General features: G+C 46.1%; 1 protein-coding gene across 1 annotated transcript; it reads left to right on the top strand.

Moving 5' to 3' along the window:
- Positions 1 to 490: 490 nt before the first annotated feature.
- INA (internexin neuronal intermediate filament protein alpha) lies at positions 491 to 14,882 on the top strand. Its single transcript, XM_003904206.5, has 3 exons — positions 491 to 1,634; positions 10,918 to 11,042; positions 12,875 to 14,882. Exons 1-3 carry the CDS (start codon positions 570 to 572, stop codon positions 13,182 to 13,184), a joined length of 1,500 nt encoding a protein of 499 aa, XP_003904255.2. The 5' UTR covers positions 491 to 569; the 3' UTR covers positions 13,185 to 14,882.
- The last annotated feature ends 7,867 nt before the right edge of the window (positions 14,883 to 22,749 follow it).

Raw genomic sequence — 22,749 nt, 5'->3', positions numbered from 1 at the left:
TTTGTCCTTGGGGACCCCGAGCCACCTGAGGGAGGGGACAAGGCCTCGCCCTGCGGGTCCCCACTGTAACTGGAAAAACACGGCCTCGCCCTCTGGAATCCAGGATGAGGGTGGGTGTAGGGGACACCTCCCAGAAACCCCTAGTCTACCAGTGGGTTAAAGAAGAAAGAGGGGACATGGTAAAGGGATGCGACAGAGCTGTGTGGTTTCCGGATGGGAAACCTCAGTCATTTAGGCACCCCTCCGCTCGAGTCACTTCCGAAGCAGTCGATTCTTGGGGAGAGGCTCTGCAGAAAAGGGCGACTCCGACGCAGACTGCCCTGTCCCCGCGCCCCAGGTCGTCGTGCGCGCAACTGCGGTAGTCACTGCTCCTCCCCGCCCCCGCTCCTGGATGCCCCCCTTCCCTCTCCCGGCCAGACTCTGAGCAGGAGCTCCGCCCCCAACGCGCCGCCCCAGCCCCAGCGCCTTAAAAGCCGGAGCGCACCGCCCCGCCGCGCCCTACCAGCCGCACCTCTCCTTTCTTCTGTAGCTCTCGCCGAAGCCGCACGTCCGGCCCGGATCCCGGCACCATGAGCTTCGGCTCGGAGCACTACTTGTGCTCCTCCTCCTCCTACCGCAAGGTGTTCGGGGATGGCTCTCGTCTGTCCGCCCGCCTCTCCGGGGCCGGCGGCGCGGGCGGCTTCCGCTCGCAGTCGCTGTCCCGCAGCAATGTGGCCTCCTCGGCCGCCTGCTCCTCGGCCTCGTCGCTTGGCCTCGGCCTGGCCTATCGCCGGCCGCCGGCGTCGGAAGGGCTGGACCTGAGCCAGGCGGCGGCGCGCACCAACGAGTACAAGATCATTCGCACCAACGAGAAGGAGCAGCTGCAGGGCCTCAATGACCGCTTCGCCGTGTTCATCGAGAAGGTGCATCAGCTGGAGACGCAGAACCGCGCGCTGGAGGCCGAGCTGGCCGCGCTGCGACAGCGCCACGCCGAGCCGTCGCGCGTCGGCGAGCTCTTCCAGCGCGAGCTGCGCGACCTGCGCGCGCAGCTGGAGGAGGCCAGCTCGGCGCGCGCGCAGGCCCTGCTGGAGCGCGACGGGCTGGCCGAGGAGGTGCAGCGGCTGCGGGCCCGCTGCGAGGAGGAGAGCCGCGGACGCGAAGGCGCCGAGCGCGCCCTGAAGGCGCAGCAGCGCGACGTGGACGGCGCCACGCTGGCCCGCCTGGACCTGGAAAAGAAGGTGGAGTCGCTGCTGGACGAGCTGGCCTTCGTGCGCCAGGTGCACGACGAGGAGGTAGCTGAGCTGCTGGCCACGCTTCAGGCGTCGTCGCAGGCCGCGGCCGAGGTGGACGTCGCTGTGGCTAAACCAGATCTGACCTCGGCGCTGAGGGAGATCCGCGCCCAGTATGAGTCCCTGGCCGCTAAGAACCTGCAGTCCGCGGAAGAATGGTACAAGTCCAAGTTCGCCAACCTGAACGAGCAGGCGGCGCGCAGCACCGAGGCCATCCGGGCCAGCCGCGAGGAGATCCACGAGTACCGGCGCCAGCTGCAGGCGCGCACCATCGAGATCGAGGGCCTGCGCGGGGCCAACGAGTCCTTGGAGAGGCAGATCCTGGAGCTGGAGGAGCGGCACAGTGCCGAGGTGGCTGGCTACCAGGTAAGGGCCGGGGCTTGGCTTGGGGAGGAGCGCCCTGCCCTCTCCCGCGCCCGCTTCCTCTGGTAAAACTGGGCCCCAGGACTTAGGGGGAGGGCAAAAGAGAGGGGAGAAGAGCCCCGGCTGGAGGCACTGGTAAACAAAAAGCCCTGGAGTCTTCACTGTTAATTTTAGGGAATGCCCCTCATTTATGTCCCTGCCCCAGCCCTTCGAACAAATAAGCCCTTAAATTTCTTTGAGGTTCGAAAACCTAACTCTGCCTGTCTGTCAGCAAGCGGGCCTACACACACTGGCGACCCGGAGAACAGTGCCCCACCCAAAGTAGGACTGAGCCCAACGGGGCAGGTTACGTGGGCGGTGCTATCTCGGCTATCTGGCTTGTTTGGTTGACTTTGAAAGGCTTTCTGTGCGCCCTAGAAGATATTTATGGAGTATGGTCTACTTCAGGGTTGAAGGAAGAATGCGATACTGAACTGGGAAGAGTCCTATCCCATTTTCTTGACTTTCGCCCTCCAAAAAGTAGAGATTGGGAGCCAACAAGCTGAGCGATGCTTGAGCTAGTGGCAACCAACCTGCTCTACCCTCTTCCCCCAACACACACACGATTCCCTTGTCCACCCGCTGACATTTCCTCCTAAAGAAAGCGTTCGCCTATTGGCAAAATGTGAAAGTTCGGGGCGCTGTCCACGGTGCTGATCTCGAGTTCTTCCCATCTCGGAAATGATGTCTCTCCCGTCTCGTGTCCCAGTTATGAATCTCTAGACAATTAACTGCTTTGATTTTTTTTTTTTTTTTCCTGCAACACCAACACATCAGTCTTGGCTACCTGCAATCAAAGGTCACCTTATAGACAACATCAATTTTGGCTTTCATGGATGGCTTAGCACTAAAAAACCATTTAATTTGCTCAGCAGCTATGAGGTCCCACTTCAAAATTCCTACTTTGTTAATATTTTTTTCATCGTAAGTGTATGTGATAAGTCACAGAGATGGTTTTTCTTTGTTCTAGTGTATGTATTTTTTTCCATCTTTCCCTGTCCTCTAAGCTTCTGTGAAGGTATTGATTGGCTATTTCTTCCCAACAAAGGCCATTGCATCTTCAGTTTTACTATATAAGACATTCTGGGATTATGACCGCAAAGGGCACAGAGGCAGGAGACAGGGTAAATGGAAGGTGTAGAAAAGAATTGAAATAGTGTGGTTCAGTTTCAAGGTACAATAAAAGCTCCTTTGAATGACAATAATTCAGAAACTTGCAATAATTCTAGCTGGGATTAAAGTTTACATTTGGTGAAATTAATAGGGCTTGGAACACTGGTAAAATGGAACCAAGAAAGGAATGAAATCTCAAAAGTAACATTTTAATCAGAAGCTAAAGAATTCTTATTGATGTGCAGGTATTTGCTGTTTGTCACAAATAACTTCCTTTGATGAAGGAAAAAAGCCTGCTTGAACTGTTTAGGTTAGTTTGGTATTGCATTATCATTCAAATAAGTACTTCCATCTCTGCTTCAAAATCCATAACTTGAACTTTTCATTATGTACCATAACCCCTGGATGGCCTGAATTAATCACATTTGGCTAATTGAGACTTCATTTTTTTCTTCTAGAAGCCTCCAAGGACGAGCTAGGTGGTCTTCTGGAGGGCTAGCCCAGTATTTCTACAAAAAAAGGATAACTTACTCAGAGCTGCCAGCTGAATTGGGCTTTTCCATGTTCTCTGTTTGCTTTTTATAGCCCATACATTCTAAGAGGTAGTGACAGTTTTGCCTGGCTTGTTTGCTGTAAAAGGCTTTCATCATTAGACAGTGATGGTAGGGTCATCCAGACATGGTCTACAGGAAACAAACAAAAACAACAGAGAAACTGCAGTATCTGCAGTTCTGCGGTGCTGCCCCCATCAGCTTGAGCCTTTAGAGCCACAGAGGACCTGCTGATGGGAGTGGAAGAGGAGGTCAGACAACAGAGAGCTGGTTCCCTAATCCTTGGGACCTAAGGCTAAGGTGAGGCTCAAGCCTTACCTGCAGATCCTAAAGGCCTGATGCCACAAGGGTGTCTCTGACTGTTCTAACAGTCTTAGCAGTGCTGACCAAGGTGAAAAGCTTCCCTTTCTACAGTGAGAGTTAGCCATTGTTTTCTTGCCCTCTCATCTCATCCCCACCTTTCACTGCAGTAATGGGAGGCTGTTCTCCTTCTGCTACAGAGATTAATGGTAGGGCCATTTTTCTTTTCAAACTTGACACCCTCTATGAAACACAGGAAGGCCCATTAAAGTCACATCTTCTCTGCCTCAGAGAGCTGATAGCCTATTTGAGGAAAGAAACGTTCTTACACTTTTGAAAGGGTAAAAAATGATTCAAGGTGACACAGTAAGTACACAATAGTGTATGAGAGAGTCTGAATCAGGCAAGAGAAGAGATTAGGAAGAGCTCAGGCTATTGTCTTCAAAAGCCAAATGCAACTCCCCTCTGCATAAAAAGCTGATGGGGTTTCCATTTCTCACATAGGGCAATTCTGGTGCCTACATAGCCACTTCGGCACCTTTAGAGTCCCAGTTCTGTTAAAGATGTCAAAAGACATTCTTGGAGGGTACTCGGGGTCTCAGACCTCTACTGTGGTCAGTCTTGGAAAGTTGAAGCTTTCCTTGAAAGACCTTGCTGAATGATCAAGATCACTGCAGGTTAATGCTCTCCAGGGAGACAAGCCAAGTCTGCTCTTTTCTCTCCATTATGAGATTGGAGTACAGCCTAATTAAATAGCAGGAAGGGGCTGGCCCCTTGGAGATTGGAGGTGACAGTGGCTGCATATAAATCCATAGCTTGATAGATCCATTTCTAAAATTAGCTACATTTGATCTTTTTAAGCTCTTCCACCTGGTTTTTGTTTCATTTTGTTTTGTTTGCCCCTCCCTATCTTACTGCATTACTGTCACCTGGGCTACCATGATAGCATCCTTATAGAAATAAATTTAAACTAGTGGATCCTAAACCCAGTGACACTCTAAGGTCAGTTGGGGGCTTAAATGATCAGGCCCACTCCCAAAGATATGGATTCAGCAGTTCACAGGTAGGGCCCAGGAATATGCATTTTTCAATAAAAGTGCTGCATCCTGTTGGTCGTCAGGCTGATTTTGGAGTACACTGATCTAAACCACTTCTTCCAGTAAAGTAGTTTACAGAGATACGTATAATGCAGGATTTTCGAGTGTGGTGGAGGAAAGAAAAAGATGGGGACAAAGGAAAGATGGGTGTGAGAATAAAGCACGCATGGTGAACCACAAATAAAAATCCTCTGTCCCCACTAAAGTTGATTATGCAGAGCAGTAATTCTAAATAGCCTCTTTCAATCAGATGTGGGGCACTCACTACTGCCCCCCTGACCCAGGGCCCCCCAAACGTGCTGAAATCCACAGCTCTGTCGTTCTTCACCACTGCAGATGTTAGTGTGGCCAGTCATTTCTCTTACTTCACCCGGCATCCTTCCAACCATGGACACAATGCTCAGCGTTTGTCTTAGCTCCTCCAGGAGAGACCCCAGCTGAAGCTGGGCGTGCCGCTCTCCCGTTCCCTCAGGCTAAGCCGGCAGCAGCTGCGTGGTTGGGGGAGGGGACAGACTGCAGCGCTCTGCTCAGATCTCGAGCTGGAGGCCATCTTTGGCAGGGCTTCTGAAGGGCAATGCAAGACTCAGCCTGATGTGGGGAGGAGAGCGCAAACAAAGAGACCAGACATTGAAGAGCAATCAATGGTCAGCACACAGCACAGTTCCTTCTGAAAGGAGCAAAGTTGTGCTTTTCTCTACAGTGATCTGTAAAATAGATCTATGAAATCTGCAACCTAGAAGTTCAAGGAAATCTCATCTGTCTAGAGCTCAGCTCCCCAACCACCTCTTATTCAGAAAACACAGCTGTGAAACAACAATCATGTTTTAAGCAAGGACCTAATTAACCTGCTGATGAGACGTATCATCTATCTCTAAGCCACACATTAGGAACTTGGCACCTATACTGCCCCCAGCCTATTCATTCTTAACATGATTTCAAAATGCTTTTTTATTTGGTTTCAAGACTGCAGCAAGATAGAGAATGGGGACCACTGGAGTCAGGCATTGTTAAGAATGAGCAGCAGTAGATCTGTTCATCTTTCAGAACAAAGAAAATCAATGAGCATCCACAATTTCAAACACTGCACTTTGGGGCCATTTAGGGTAGAATTAAACAGCCTAATATACCTCAGTTGACCTAAAAGATGTCACCGAATTATTTTTAAAATTGATTATTATCATGACCCTTAATTACTGTGGAAGGTGGCATTATGTTTAATGTCCTGATTGTGAGTGGTATAAGCCACTTTAGAAAGGCTTTTTATTCAAAATTGTTATTAAAAAAAAATCTGGTGCTTTAGGGTGTATGCCTCCAACTATCCAATATTAAAGTGTTTTTATACATTTCTTTGTTATCTAAGGGGTTGGTAATAGTGAGGTCTTGTGATTAATTTGTCCATATCATCAAAAGGATAGAGGGCCACGTGGTATGATATTATCAAGAATAAAAATCACTAATATTTACTGAGTTCTTCCTGTGTGCCATGCTGTTCTAATGCCTACTAATTTAACAGATAATGGACTCATCATATATTAATGTATATGTGAGATATATTAAATTGAAATCCTAATTTGAGGATCTTAGAACACCTTAGAAAAAGAATAAACATTATAACTTTTCATATGCGGAAGTAGAAAATTGGAAGGAACTAAAATGTAGAAAACAGGCTGAGGTCCAATGGGTGTTAGTGGCAGAGCAAAAACTGCAACCCAAAGTTCCTGATGAAATCCTCCTCTTATCTTCATATAGCATTCCTCATCCTTCTTTGCATAATCATATTTTCTTCTTTCTCCTTTTTCCCTCACCCTAGACTCTTCTCCCTCTTACCACAGTAATATTGATTGTCTTGTCCCTAATATGTCAGTAGCAGAATTGATTGTAACCTCAAATAGGAACTATCAGGTAAAATTTCTTGGTAAAAATCTCTTTAAGACCTCATGATCTCTTAACACACTTTGAAATATATGCATCATGGTCCAGTATAATGTGTATTTTTCCTACTGGCTGTCATTCCTTGCTCTGTACCCGTCAGTCAATTGAGACTCTTCTTTGCAGTATTCCTGTCAATATTTATAGAACAGGTAGGTGGCAGGAATTTTAATTCTGCAAATTCTCTTGATTTGGAAGTTTGCACCCCCTGATGTCTTAGCCCTACCTTTCACCATTGCTTTATCATTCTCACACAAGGGGAGTTTCAAGGGCCTGTCAACACTTAACTTTCTTGAGATTTCTGATATGTTTATCTGCATCACTGTTTCTTTTTTTTTTTTTTTTTTTCCTGAGATGGAGTTTTGCTCTTGTTGCCCAGGCTGGAGTGCAATGGCATGATCTTGACTCACTGCAACCTCCGCCTCCCGGGTTCAAGTGATTCTCCTGCCTCAGCCTCCCAAGTAGCTGGGATTACAGGCACGCGCCACCACGCCCAGCTAATTTTTGTATTTTTAGTGGAGACGGGGTTTCACCACGTTGGCCAGGATAGTCTCAATCTCTTGACCTCGCAATCTGCCTGCCTTGGCCTCCCAAAGGGCTGGGATTACAGGCATGAGCCACCGCGTCTGATCCTGCATCACTGTTTCTTAAAAATAACCCCCAATCATTGTGTCCTTTTTTTTTTTTTTTTTTTTGAGACAGGGTCTTGCTCTGTCACCCAGACTGGAGCACAGTGGCACTATCATGGCTCGCTGCAACCTCCGCCTACTGGGCTCAAGCAATTCTCCCAGCTCAGCCTCAAGTGATTCACCTGCCTCAGCCACCCAAAGTGCTGGGATTACAGGCATGAGCCACCACGCCATGCCCTAGAGACGTTTTCTTGTTATCGCAAATGGGAGAGGGAAGTATGTGCTTCTGGCATCCAGCCAGGGATGCTACTAAATATCTTGCATTTCACAATAACAAATAATTAGCCAGCCCAAAACATCAATACTGCCAAAGTTGTAAAACTCTGTTTTAGAGGAAAGCAACAGAAAATAAACTAGTATAAACTAATAAATTGCTGGGGTCAGACGCTGTGGCTCAAGCCTGTAATCCCAGCACTTTGGGAGGCTGAGGCGGTGGATCACAAGGATAAGGGTTCAAGTCTGGCCAACATGGTGAAACCTCGTCTCTACTAAAAATACAAAAATTAGCCAGGCGTGGTGGTGTGCACCTATAATCCCAGCTACTTGGGAGGCGGAGGCAGGAGAATTGTTTGAACCCAGGAGGCAGAGGTTGCAGTGAGCTGAGATTGCGCCACTGCACTCCAGCCTGGGTAACAGAGCAAGACTCCATCTCGGGAAAAAAAAAAAAAAAAAAGAGGAAGATAATTTCATATAATGGTAAGAGCTAAGAGTAGGGTGGCTGCATTCAACTGAGTGCTTTTTTTCTAATTTGTTCTCCCATTGGGGTTATCTTTTTCTAATTTGCACAAGGTTCTTGCAAGGGCCAGCAGCTGCTCTGGCTTAAAGTGCTGGATTGGTCAAGGGTAAATACTTAAATTGGATGCAAAGGAAGACCTGTCTGAGGAGAGGACATTTTATTTATTTATTTATTTATTTATTTTGAGATGGAGTTTCACTCTTGTTGTCCAGGCTGGAGTACAATGGCACGATCTTGGCTCACTGCAACCTCTACCTCCCGTATTCAAGTGATTCTCCTGCGTCAGCCTCCCTAGTAGCTAGGATTATAGACATGCGCCACCACGCCTGGCTAATTTTTGTATTTTTAATAGAGATGGGGTTTCTCCATGTTGGTCTAGCTGGTCTCGAACTCCTGACCCCAGGTGATCTTCCTGCCTCAGCCTCCCAAAGTGCTGGGATTACAGGCATGAGCCATCGTGCCTGGCAGGAGAGGACATTTGAACTGAATCTTTTTTTTTTTTTTTTGAGACAAAGTTTCACACTTGGCCGGGCGCAGTGGCTCAAGCCTGTAATCCCAGCACTTTGGGAGGCTGAAATGGGCGGATCACGAGGTCAGGAGATCGAGACCATCCTGGCTAATACGGTGAAACCCCGTCTCTACTAAAAAGTACAAAAAACTAGCCGGGCAAGGTGGCGGGCGCCTATAGTCCCAGCTACTCAGGAGGCTGAGGCAGGAGAATGGCATAAACCCGGGAGGCGGAGCCTGCAGTGAGCTGAGATCCGGCCACTGCACTCCAGCCTGGGCGACAGAGCAAGACTCTGTCTCAAAAAAAAAAAAAAAAAAGGCCGGGCGCGGTGGCTCAAGCCTGTAATCCCAGCACTTTGGGAGGCCGAGACGGGCGGATCATGAGGTCAGGAGATCGAGACCATCCTGGCTAACACAGTGAAACCCCGTCTCTACTAAAAAATACAAAAAACTAGCCGGGCAAAGTGGCGGATGCCTGTAGTCCCAGCTACTCGGGAGGCTGAGGCAGGAGAATGGTGTGAACCCGAGAGGAGGAGCCTGCAGTGAGCTGAGATCCGGCCACTGCACTCCAGCCTGGGTGACAGAGCAAGACTCTGTCTCAAAAAAAAAAAAAAAAAAAAAGTTTCACTCTTGTTGCCCAAGCTGGAGTGCAGTGGCACGATCTTGGCTCACTGCAACCTCTGCCTCCCGGATTCAAGCAATTCTCCTGCCTCAGCCTCCCAAGTAGCTGGGATTACAGGTGCTTGCCACTGCACCCAGCTAATTTTTGTATTTTTAGTAGAGACGGGGTTTCTCCATGTTGGTCTGGCTGGTCCCAAACTCCCAACTCCAGGTGATTCTCCCACCTCAGCCTTCCAAAGTGCTGGGATTACAGCTGTGAGCCACCAAGCCCAGGTGAACTGAATCTCCTATGACAAGGAGTCGGCCATGTAAAGACTGACATTTTAGATAGAGGACATAACAAGCCTAAAGGGCCTGGGACAGCAATGAACTTAGTATAGTTAAGGAGCAAAAGAAAAGACCAGGCTGGACATGGTGGCTCATACATGTAATCTAAGCACTTTAGGAGGTAAAGGCAGGAGTGTCTCTTGAGGCCGGGAGTTCGAAACCAGCCTGGACAACAAAATAAGACCTCATCTCTACAAAACAAAAATTGGTTTTTTTTTTGTTTTTTTTTTGAGACGGAGTCTTGCTCTGTCGCCCAGGCTGGAGTGCAGTGGCCGGATCTCAGCTCACTGCAGCTCCGCCTCCCGGGTTCACGCCATTCTCCTGCCTCAACCTCCCGAGTAGCTGGGACTACAGGCGCCCGCCACCTCACCCGGCTAGTTTTTTGTAGTTTTAGTAGAGATGGGGTTTCACTGTGTTCGCCAGGATGGTCTCGATCTCCTGACCTCGTGATCCACCCGTCTCGGCCTCCCAAAGTGCTGGGATTACAGGCTTGAGCCACCGCGCCCGGCACAAAAATTGTTTTTAATTACCCAGGCATGGTAGTGCACACCTGTTAGTCCCAGCTGCTTGGGGAGGCTAAGGCAGGAAGATCACTTGAGCCCAGGAGTTTTGAGGCTGCCAGTGAGCTGTGATCACACCACTGTACTCCAGCCTAGGCAACAGAGCAAGACCTTGTCTCAAAAAAAAAAAAAAAAAAAAAAAAAAAAAATTCCTTCTGGCTGCTCAAGGACTATAAATATATAAATATAAAGCGATTTCTCTTCCATGCCTTGGTTTTTAAAAAATTCTGTGGAGTATTTCTGCCTTCTCCTTACCTATACTGTAAAATGCTCTCAGTAAAGTGACTGATTAGCAGGCTTCTAGGAAATCATCAAAATGAATGGAGGCAGAGAGGTCTTGCTGGAAAGCTCTCTGTGCTTTCTACAGTTGGAATTTTCTGAATCTAAGCTGCTAAACTGAGGCTTTGGATTTTGGAAAGCACATGCTACAACAGTTATTTAGCAGCAATACAGTAAGCAAGGGAGGGATGGTAAGTGTAAAAAAAAAAAAATCATCCCCATCTTCAGTTGAGAACTATATGCCTTGTGGCTATCCTGAAAAGGGCAGGTGTTCACTTGCCCTTTGGGTAAAAGTTCCCAGTCCTCACCATGAGTTCAAATCTCCTGGGGACCTTTATGAAAAAAATGCAAATGCTGGGACCCCACCCCAGAACCAATGAATCTGGATCTGGGCTCAGGGACAGGCCTGGATATAAGCAAGTTATAAGTTCAGTAGCTGGTTTTAATGTGTAGTCAGGGTTGGGAATCCTTGCCTTCTGGAAATCCTGAGGAATTTCAGCTGGTTTGGCCTAACTATTTTGGATATGTTACTTTTCAGGATAGTATTGGGCAGCTGGAGAATGATCTGAGGAACACCAAGAGTGAGATGGCACGCCACCTTCGGGAATACCAGGACTTGCTCAATGTCAAAATGGCTCTTGACATTGAGATAGCAGCTTACAGGTACTGCAAAGGGCCTGCTTACCCAAGTAAATCCAGTCACCTAGGGGCAATACTGCCCAAATAAGTGGGTCTAGTCTCTCTGGCTTCTGACTGGTGAGGGAGGGAAGAAGGGCATCACTGGCCCCTTTCAGCTGAGCCGACTGCTCCATCCCTCTACTTAGATATAATCCAGCTCCATCTTACTAGTCCCGGAGTATTCTGTGTACCTCTGAAAGGATTTAAGGGGATAATGTGAGTACACAGAGGTTAAAATAGAAACCCATGAGACTCGTAACTTTAAAAATAGGGTTTGGGGCCGGGTGCGGTGGCTCACTCCTATAATCCCAGCACTTTGGGAGGCCGAGGTAGGTGGATCACTTGAGATCAGGAGTTCAAGACCAGCCTGGCCAGCATAGTGAAACCCCGTCTCTACTAAAAATACAAAAATTAGCCAGGCGTGGTGGCGCACACCTGTAGTCCCAGTTACTCTGGAGGCTGAGGCAGGAGAATAGGTTGAACCTGGGAGATGGAGGTTGCAGTGAGCTGCGATCATGCCACTGCACTCCAGCCTGGGAGACAGTGAGACTCTGTCTCAAAAAAAAAGATGATTAAAAAACTATTAAGAGTTATGAGAAACGGCCGGGCGCGGTGGCTCAAGCCTGTAATCCCAGCACTTTGGGAGGCCGAGACGGGCGGATCACGAGGTCAGGAGATCGAGACCATCCTGGCTAACATGGTGAAACCCCGTCTCTACTAAAAATACAAAAAACTAGCCGGGCGTGGTGGCGGGCGCCTGTAGTCCCAGCTACTCGGAGGCTGAGGCAGGAGAATGGCGTGAACCTGGGAGGCAGAGCTTGCAGTGAGCCGAGATCGCGCCACTGTACTCCAGCCTGGGTGACACAGCGCGAGACTCCGTCTCAAAAAAAGAGTTATGAGAAACATGGTTTGGGGGCCACTCTTTTATAGGACTGTTTCAGTCACGCTGATAAAAATCTGTTATCTGAAGGCCGGGCGCGGTGGCTCAAGCCTGTAATCCCAGCACTTTGGGAGGCCGAGACGGGCGGATCACGAGGTCAGGAGATCGAGACCATCCCAGCTAACACGGTGAAACCCCGTCTCTACTAAAAAAATACAAAAAACTAGCCGGGCGAGGTGGCGGGCGCCTGTAGTCCCAGCTACTCGGGAGGCTGAGGCAGGAGAATGGCGTGAACCGGGAGGCGGAGCTTGCAGTGAGCCGAGATCCGGCCACTGCACTCCAGCCTGGGCAACAGAGCGAGACTCCATCTCAAAAAAAAAAAAAAAAAATCTGTTATCTGAAATAGTGTCATTCACTGGCTTTTGTTATTGCTGGTTCTATTCCTTTTGTACTCTTATACACTGAAAAAGTACAAATCTCAAATTTTGTACTCTTATATACTGAAAAAGTACAAATCTCTTGAATAAAGCAGTTTCTACCACCTTTGTGGACATCTCACCTCCTTATCCCTATTGCAGCTAAGGTGTTAATTAGGAAAATTACTTCTCCCTAGAGCTTTGTTGCTAATTGCCAAAAATGGGTGTGATGTGACCAAGGGGAGTTGTAGGTTTTCCTCCTGGAATGTATTTGTGAATAGGATAGGTTTCCCTTTGACAATGCTTTAAACATAGCTGGTGCGGAAGGAGTGTGTGTGTGCATGTGTATGCACGCGGTCCAACGCTTTGAGCTTTGAAATTAAGTATTTGTTGGTTTCAATCTCATGAAGAAACTCCAAAGTCCTTTGGAATCTCTCTCAAATGAATCAGGACTGGAGAGTTGAGTTCAAGGGGGGAAAAGTTATTGACTTCCTAAGAGTTTTTCTCTGTTGGATTTACAGGAAACTGCTGGAAGGCGAGGAGACACGTTTTAGCACCAGTGGGTTAACCATTTCGGGGCTGAATCCACTTCCCAATCCAAGTTATCTGCTCCCACCTAGAATCCTCAGTTCTGCAACCTCCAAAGTCTCATCCACTGGGCTATCACTTAAGAAAGAGGAGGAGGAGGAGGAGGCATCTAAGGTAGCCTCTAAGAAAACCTCCCAGATAGGGGAAAGTTTTGAAGAAATATTAGAGGAGACAGTGATATCTACTAAGAAAACCGAGAAATCAAATATAGAAGAAACCACCATTTCAAGCCAAAAAATATAATTCCATTGCTTCGAAAAAGTTAATGCTTAAGAGGGAATGATATGCATTTGACTTGTTAAACAGCCTATTCCTGAACCATAACACCTGCCACCACTATAAAATACCTTCAAGGCTTCAGTCTCATATTTAGTATTGAATACTTACCTTCTGTAATAAGAAAACCACCCCTTAGATTGAAGTAAACTGCAGTCCTGGAGCAATCACAGATGAGTTATCTAAGAATACAGCTTTCTGACCTTCAGCTCACGCTTCACAGTGATCGATGATTCAGGTGCAGAGGAAGTACAAACTAAGGTGCTAAATCTGTGATCATCGTCATTTGCTGTGAACTGAAATTAAAACTATTCACGCTACCCAGCCATTACCCAGCTAAATAATCTTACTCTATATACCTAAAACGTAAGATCACTGCCAAAGATAAACTAATGGTCCACACCCAAATCCACTCTGATAGAACTATTTCACAAATAATAGGCATTTGTTTAATGGACACCTTCCACCTCCCTCAATTGCATATATCCTTTTCTTCCATGTAGGAAAAAAATAGTCTAGTGTAGTATTCTTCCCATTTAAACACATTTTGGTTCTTCTCAAAAGAACTTACCCCCATTTGCTCTCTTTGCTCAGTGGGTAAAATTAGATGCATGTTGACCATGTCTATGATTCGTGTAATTACTTATCCCTGCCCATTTCATATTCTTTCAATTCTGTAGGTTAAAAAAATGGCAGTGATGAATTTTATGGGTGTCCCCTAACATATAAAATAATGAAAAGAATCCCTAGACTTTAGGCTTTCAGCTTACACAAATCCATTGAATTAGGATAAAAAACTATTAAGGATGTAGCTTTTCACCTTTACTTTAGAAGCACAGTAAATAGTTATTCCAAACTGTGATGAAACTGACCTTAGATTTAGTAGTATAAGCTAGAGGAAGTGAGTGTTTCTATGAGTGGAAAAAGCCAAGGTGTCATTTACGTGTCAGTTCATTTGTGGTGATATAGAATTAGCTTTTTCATCCCCTTACACTTAGAATCCACGTATTCCCCTTCCCACTAGTCTAGGTCCTAAAAAGGCCTCGCTTTCACTCTCCTATGCCTTTTACGAGTGCTAAGTGTAGGATATTTTGTCACCAGAACACAATGCTACCGCCCCAAAGTAAAAAAAAAAAAAAACCACTTCTGGTCAATCAACACCACCAGCAAACATAAGAAAGAAATCTTTCTCTTTTCTAAAAGACTTCCCCAACACTTACCCCATGGCTGCACAGTTGGTGGGGTCCTGCCGGAGAGGAAGAGACACCCAGACCAGAGAAGGGGTGTGCATGCGCCTACTCGCTTGCTAGAAGTAGATTCTGGACAGTCAGCTCTTCATCTGCCCAACTGTGTAGCATCTGCGTTGCCCAGTCTTTCATGTGTGCCAAGGCTGATGCAGGATTTGTTCTCTGTCCAGCAGTCACTTCTGCCAGAGCTGAAGAGTTGCCCCGTCTCTGTTCCATGTCTCCTTTAAGAGCTCTGGTGATAAGGACATGATGCTTTTACTGAACTTTGTTATGCTAGCACATGCTTCAATAGTTCAAGGAACTTGAAAGATACTTTTCTCTTCTTACTTTTACGCCATCCCTGTCTTTACTCCTCACACTTATTGTAAGACATTAGTAAAATAAGAAATTAAAAGTCACACGAATCCCACCAACATAATTTGTGTTCTGTGGTTCCTGCCTTTTCACTGAGAGAAGCACTGTTTGGGTGTAGAGTCAGTCTGGCTCTGACTGATTTCTCACCTTCAGCTCAGAAATCAGTCACCCTTAATTGCCATGAACTCATTTATAGAAGAAAGATACTGGCCAAGCGTGGTGACTCCCGCCTGGAATCCCAGCACTTTGGGAGGCTAAGAGGGGCAGATGGCCTGAGCCCAGGGGTTCGAGACCAGCCTGGGCAACATAGGGAGACCTCATCTCTCAAAAAAATATAAAAATTAGCCAACTATGGTGGCATCTGTAGTTACAGCTACTGGGGAACTGAGGTGGGAGGATCACTTCAGCCCGGGAGGTGGACGCTGCAGTGAGTCAAGATCACGCCAGTGCACTCCAGCCTGGGCGACAGAGTGAGACTCTGCCTCAAAAAAAACAAGAGTAACTTACAGAGTTGAAAAATGATTAATTCATTAACATGGAAAATGTTCAGAATCAAAGCAGAGAGGTCAAGGGAAGGGAAGCAAGTGACAGCAACTGTTATGTAAACAAGACGACAAAATGGATTCAGGAGATGAGGGGAAAGCCTGCAGCATGTGCTAATGATATCCCATATGACTTTCAGATTCATTAGACAATTATATCCCCTGCATCTTGAGACTTATTAATAATAGCTAGACTTTATTCAGTACCTATTTACTATGTGTCAGATGCCATATGAGGTAGTAAACATAGAATTATATAAACTTCACAACCACTCGTTAGGTGTAGTATTTGTATCCCCATTTTACAAATGAAGAAGTAGAACCTCAGAATCAAGGTTAAGACCCTGGTCTGATATCACACAGGAAGTGGCAGGGCTGAGATTTGAACCTTTGTCTTCTGTCTGACTCTACAATGCTTGCTTTTCTTCCCTATGTGGTTTTTTTTTTCTTTGTGTGTGTGTGTGTGTGTGTGTGTGTTTTAATGAGATGGAGTCTTGCTCTGTTGTTCAGGCTGGAGTGCAGTGGCACGATCTTGGCTCACCGCAACCTCCACCTCCTGGGTTCAAGCGATTCTCCTGCCTCAGCCTCCCAAGTAGCTGGGACTACAGGTATGTGCCACCACGCCCAGCTAATTTTTGTATTTTCAGTGGAGACGGGGGTTTCATCATGTTGGCCAGGCTGGTCTCGAACTTCTGACCTCGAATGATCCACCCACCTTGGCCTCCCAAAGTACTGGGATTACAGGTGGGAGCCACTACACCTGGCCCTTATGTTTCCTTTCTACATAAATCCCCTTGTTGAAGGGAGTAGAAATCTTTCTTTTTATCTTGTTTCACTTCTTTCTCACCATGTTTTACTTAAGGTTTCTCTGTCCCAGAAACCTTTTGCAACACCAAATCCTCCAGGCAAACTGCTACACTTGCCGACTTCCTCAGCCGCTGCCTTCCTGCATTGCCAGGAGGTGGTGGTATCTCAAAACTGGACTTTGGGCCCAGCCAACCACAAATCACCTCTGCTTCTGACAAAAATTACATAGACAAAAATTACATAGTTTTCTATTAAAAAAAAAGGGGGGGGGAGGTGGGGTGGGCTTTCTTATAATTCAGCAAAGGAATTCTGTAGCTACCCATCAAGGGGCCAGGAAATGAGGGCATATTACAGAAGGGACAATTCTACAAGAGGTGGTCAATCCAGGACACTTAGAATTCATTCTACCGCATTGGCTAACGAGGCAAAATCTGAGCAACTGTCTGCAAGCTACAGCCCAAAGTTTAGCTCCAGAGTTAATGTAAGTCACAAATAATTGTGGGGATAAACTTCTAGAACTTACCTGTGAACTCAAGCAGAGGACCAGTGCCACCATTAATGGTTCTAAGGATAAACATAAAACAGCTTTTAAAATGTATTTAAGGCTGGGCATAGTGGCTCACGCCTGTAATCCTAGCATTTTGGGAGGCAGAGGTAGGTGGATCACCTGAAGTCAAGAGTTGAGGACCAGCCTGGCCAACATGGTGAAACTCCATCTCTACTACAAATACAAAAAGTAGCCGGGCATGGTGGCCCGCACCTGTAATCCCAGCTACTCAGGAGGCTGAGGGAGGAGAATTTCTTGAACCCAGGAGGTGGAGGTTGCAGTGAGCTGAGATTGCACTACTTCACTCCAGCCTGGGCAGAACAAAACTCCATCTCAGAAAAAAAAAAGTATTTAAAAATCAACTGGGGCCGAGTGTGGTGGCTCACACCTGTAATCCCAGTATTTTGGGAGTCTGAGGTGGGTGGACCACATGACTCCAGGAGTTTGAGACCAGCCTGGGCAACATGGCAAAACCCCATCTCTACAAAAAATACAAGAATTACCTGGGCATGGTGGTGCACACCTGTAGTCCCAGCTACTTGGGAGGCTGAGGTGGGAGGATTGCTTGAGCCCAGGAGTTCAAGGCTGCAGTGAGCCATGATGGTGCCACTGCATTCCAGCCTGGGTGACAGAGTGAGACCCTGTCTCAAAAAACAAAAACAAATCTACCGCAATAAAAAGCAGACTGAAAGTTGCCAAGGCTTGGCTGGGCGCAGTGGCTCATGCCTGTAATCTAAGAATTTTGGGGGGCTGAGGCGGGCGGATCACCTGAGGTCAGAAGTTCGAGACCAGCCTGGCCAACACGGTGAATCCCCATCTCTACTAAAAATACAAAATTAGCCAGGTGTGGTGGCAGACGCCTGTAATCCCAGCTGCTTTGGGAGGCTGGGGTGGGAGAATCGCTTGACCCTAGGAGGCAGAGGTTACAGTGAGCTGAGATGGTGCTGTTGAACTCCAGTCTGGGCAACAAGAGCAAAACACCATCTCAGAAAAAAAAAAGAAAAAGAAAAAAAAAAGTTGCCAGGGCTGGAGAGAGGAGGCAATGGGGCATGACTATTCAATGGATACGGGGTTTTATTTTGGTGTGATGAAAACGTTTTGGAACTAGATACAGGTGGTGGCGGCACAACATTGTGAATGTACCACGTGCCACTGAATCATTCATTTTAAAATGATTGATTTTATGTTATATAAATTTTACCTCAATTTTTTAAACCCACTGATAGGAAATTTGGCCGGGCGTAGTGGTTCACACCTGTAATCCCAGCACTTTGGGAGGCCGAGGTGGGCGGATCACAAGGTCAAGAGATACAGACCATCCTGGCCAACATGGTGAAACCCTGTCTCTACTAAAAATACAAAACTTAGCTGGGCGTGGTGGCACACGCCTGTAATCACAGCTAGTCGGGAGGCTGGGCAGGAGAATCACTTGAACCCGGGAGGCGGAGGTTGCAGTGAGCCGAGATCGCGCCACTGCACTCCAGCCTGGTGACAGAGAAAGACTGTCTCAAAACAAACAAACAAACAAACAAACAGAAAATCCCACTGGCAGGAAATTTATGGAATTATCAGAAAAATATAATCACAAACATCTCATACACTTTCTGCTCCAGCTGAGACCACTGTGTATAGCCACCCTGGGTCAATCCCAGTAAGAAGGAATCCCATTAGGACACCATAAACCAGATCTAATAAGAGTATTGATTTCGGCCAGGTGTGGTGGCTCATGCCTATAATCCCAGTGCTTTCAGAGGCCAAAGCGGGCAGATCACCTGAGGTCAGGAGTTCGAGACCAGCCTGGCCAACATGGTGAAACCCCCCCCATCTCTACTAAAAATACAAAAATATTAGCCAGGCGTGGTGGTGGGCACCTGTAATCCCAGTTACGTGGGAGGCTGAAGCAGGAGAATCGCTTGAACCCAGAAGGCGGAGGTTGCAGTGAACCGAGATCACACCATTGCACTCCACCCTGGGCAACAAGAGCAAAACTCCGTCTCAAAAAAAAAAAAAAAGTATTGATTTCAAAACAGAGCCCAAAGTCAGAAATCTCTCTGGATGTAAGTGGGTTTAAACACACACACACACACACACACACACAGAGCAAGCGAGCAAGCGAGCTGGAAATGTTGCTTACTTCTAAGTGCCATCACTAAATTTCAACTAATATTATTTTTATTATATAATCAGATGTCTCTAAGTTCCTGAAAAACACCTAACTTGTAAGAATACTTTTATTTTCTTACAACAAAATAAGTTTATGTACCTGATAGTTTTTTTGTGTGTGTTTTTATGTTTGTGTTTTTGTTTGTTTTTTGTTTTTTTGAGACAGAGTCTTGCTCTGTTGCCCAGGCTGAAGTGCAATGGCACGATCTCGGCTCACCGCAACCTCTGCTTCCTGGTTTCAAGTGATTCTCATGCCTCAGCCTCCCGAGCAGCTGGGATTACAAGTATGTGCCACCACACCTGGCTAATTTTTGTGTTTTTGTAAAGACGGGGTTTTGCCATGTTGTCCAGGCTGATCTCAAACCCCTCATCTCAAGTGATCCGCCTGGTTTGGCCTGCCAAAATGCTGGGATTACAGGCGTGAGCCACCGCGCCCTGCCTATACCAGAAAGTTAGCACAGTAATTTAAAATGGAAATAACAGAGAATGGGCTTCATGGGCGTTTAAAGCAGAACTCATATGTGACATTTTATTTTTCTTTATAGAACATACAATACTGGCTTTGCAACATTTTCAAACTTAAGGTACAGGTTATGTTGAAGTCATCATGCATTTTGCGATTTTCAAATATCTCATATGCCATTTTCAAAAGGGTGGGTGTTCCTAAATCTAGCTAAATAAAGGACTGTTTTTATTACATTACCATGCCCTGCTGCATACTCTTAAAGGATGAAGGGAGTGATTACTATGTAGATCAAAAGGTTTCTTTCCTCCTTTATTGATCTCCCAGAAAATGGCTTGATTTCCCCCGTGTTTTATGCTGTTATTTCACAGGCTTACTAGCTGGGGGCGGAGACCAGCTAAGATTTATAAATCAATTTTTACATTCCCTTTAAAACACACACACACACACACACACACACACACACACACACACACACAGCAGAATTATGATAAAATGGAGTGAGTCACACTGTAGACATTTCAAGACTTATTTTTTTTGCAGTGTCTCAGGGATTCTGAATGAAACAAAACAGAGGAAGCTCAAGCTACAAAGAAAAATGAAGATTGATCGTAGAGGGGTCTCCAGGCTTGCTTCCTCATTGATTAACCACTGTGAATCACCACATGGCTATTCTCTCCCATAATGAGGCAAATGGTCTCTGTTCTGAGTCTGAGACATTTCATTCTAGCTCTATCACACACTCCTAAGGGTTATAGAATGCTCAGTAGAGTGTAACCAAGATCATTTATTTAAGGACAACAGTTTTGGAATATTAAAGAGTGGCAGCTTTTAGTCAATTGCTGATTATTGCACACAGCAAAAATAGCATCTTTTCTTAGAAGTGCTTATTAAAACAAATTTAACTCACAGGTTCATTTGCAGGGCTACATGTATGAATAAGTGAGAGGTGTAATTTCAATCTTCCATGGTTTCCTGGGATAAGAATTCATACATGACATTTAAAATTCCTGATATCCTTTGGGGCTAAACAATACTTTATCTTAAACTAAGACTTCAGCTCAACAACAGGAACTCTTTCTGACAACTGAAACTGTCTGTCCATGGAATAATCTAGTGATAAAGCAGAAGCAGAAGAGCTAAGACTGGAATTAGGGTGAAAGCAGAATACAGGTCCAACTTGTGCTCCTGAGATGTTAATCGCCAAGCTGTATCCCCATCCCTCTCCTGGTTATTGATAGAAGCAGGTAAGGTGATAAATACGTAAGAAAGAAGAAAGGAAAAAATAGATGGCTCAACAGCAATCTTGTAATATTAATGGACCCCCTTATTCATCAGAAAGGAACTAACTCAGCCAAGTAATCTGAGAAGTGACTATGTAAGGACCGTATTTGAACTTGATAATAGATTGTGCCAGGTACTGTTCTCAGTGCTTTATATATTCACTTGATTCTCATGACAACCCCTTGAGTTAGGTACCATTGTTCCCTTTTACAGAGAAGGAAAACTAAAGTTTACAAAAGTTAAATAATATGTCCAAGATCACAGAGTTTGCAAGCAGCAAAGCTGGGATTTTTATGGTTTTTTTTTTTGAGACAGAGTCAGACTGGAGTGTAGTGGCACGATCTCGGCTCACTGCAACCTCTGCTTCCTGGGTTCAAGCGATTCTCCTGCTTCAGCTTCCCGAGTAGCTGAGACTACAGATGCTTGCCACCATACCTGGCTATTTTTTATATTTTCAGTAGAGATGGGGTTTCACTATGTTGGTCAGGCTGGTATCAAACTCCTGACCTCAGATGATCTGCCTGCCTTGGCCTCCCAAAGTGCTGGGATTACAGGTGTGAGCCACTACACCTGGCCTAAAGTGGGGATTTTAAGCTCTGTAGTCTGGCTCCATGATTTATATCCTTAACCACTATGCAATACTGCCTTTATGTCTTTTTTTATTTTATTTTTTTAAGAGACAAGGTCTCATTCTGCTGCCCAGGTTGGAGTGCAGTGTTGTAATTAGAGCTCACTGCAGTCTCAAACTCCTGGGGTCAAGAGATCCTCCCAAGTAGCTAGGATTACAGGCACAAAGAACCGTGCCCAGCTCCCTGCCTTTATTTCTATTTGGGGGAAAAAAAAATGTTCCTGGCAGCCTTTATCTTCATCTTCTAATTTAAAATATTCAACTAGCTTTTCTTTCCTGAGAAACCTTAGAAGAAAAAAATCGTTTCTCATTTCAATGAAAATGGTGTCATAATAAGAAGCCTTGTAAAACCACAGACACCATCAGCACCAAATCAAAATGCAGTATCGATCAAGCCATAATATTCATTCTGTGTGAGTAACTGCTTGGCAGGCTTTTGGGAGATCAATATGTCATTTCATTTGTGAGAGGACTATTAATCTCTACAGGTAATAGAATTTAGATTTCACTAATCCAGTTTTGAAAAGAAGCCAATAATCAAACTCATGTACACAACAACATAATGAAAAAGGATAAAAAATGAGGACTTCCTCTTAAACATGGTCTACTAAAGAAAACAAAGGTGAACATTCAGAATCAGCATGTGCTTGAATCTTCTCTACTATCAGAGGTTTCCAAGATAACAAAATATAGCATAGTGGTTGCAATCATTAGAGGTTTTTTTTTTTTTTTTTTTTTGAGACGGAGTCTCGCTCTGCCGCCCAGGCTGGGGTGCAGTGGCCGGATCTCAGCTCACTGCAAGCTCCACCTCCTGGGTTCACGCCATTCTCCTGCCTCAGCCTCCCGAGTAGCTGGGACTACAGGCGCCCGCCATCTCGCCCGGCTAGTTTTTTGTATTTTTTAGTAGAGACGGGGTTTCACCGTGTTCGCCAGGATGGTCTTGATCTCCTGACCTCGTGATCCACCCGTCTCGGCCTCCCAAAGTGCTGGGATTACAGGCTTGAGCCACCGCGCCCGGCCTAGAGGTTTTTTTTTTTCGAGACAGATTCTCACTCTGACACCCAGGCTACAGTGCAGTGGTGCAATCTCAGCTCACTGAAACCTCCGCCTCCTGGGTTCAAGCAATTCTCCTGCCTCAGCCTCCTGAGTAGTTGGGATTACAGGCACACACCACCACGCCCGGCTGACTTTTGTATTTTTAGTAGAGATGGATTTCGTCATATTGGCCAGGCTGGTCTCAAACTCCTGACCTTGTGATCCGCCCACCTCGGCCACCCAAAGTGCTGGGATTACAGGCGTGAGCCACTGCACCCAGCTGAGAGTTTTAAAGAAAAAAACAGAATAAAAAGTTTAACAGTGAGTCACACATACATCTGATGAGTAAATATCACCCAGTGAAACTATGAGAACACTTATCTAAGAGTGGATAATAGGGTACATACTTTGGGCAAGCTGAATTGGACAAATAAACAGGTCCACGGTGTTACTTTCAGGAAT

This window comes from Papio anubis, chromosome 11 (genome assembly GCF_008728515.1).
Source record: "Papio anubis isolate 15944 chromosome 11, Panubis1.0, whole genome shotgun sequence".
NCBI lineage: Eukaryota > Metazoa > Chordata > Mammalia > Primates > Cercopithecidae > Papio > Papio anubis.
The sequence above is the reverse complement of the archived record's forward strand: the minus strand, read 5'-3'. Positions and strand labels throughout refer to the sequence as shown.

Excerpts from the sequence above, each read along its gene's own strand:
- INA (XM_003904206.5), top strand. The coding sequence starts at position 570 with ATGAGCTTCGGCTCGGAGCACTACTTGTGCTCCTCCTCCTCCTACCGC. Across the intron at positions 1,635-10,917 it reads CCGAGGTGGCTGGCTACCAG|GATAGTATTGGGCAGCTGGA; the intron begins GTAAGGGCCGGG and ends GTTACTTTTCAG. Across the intron at positions 11,043-12,874 it reads ATTGAGATAGCAGCTTACAG|GAAACTGCTGGAAGGCGAGG; the intron begins GTACTGCAAAGG and ends TTGGATTTACAG.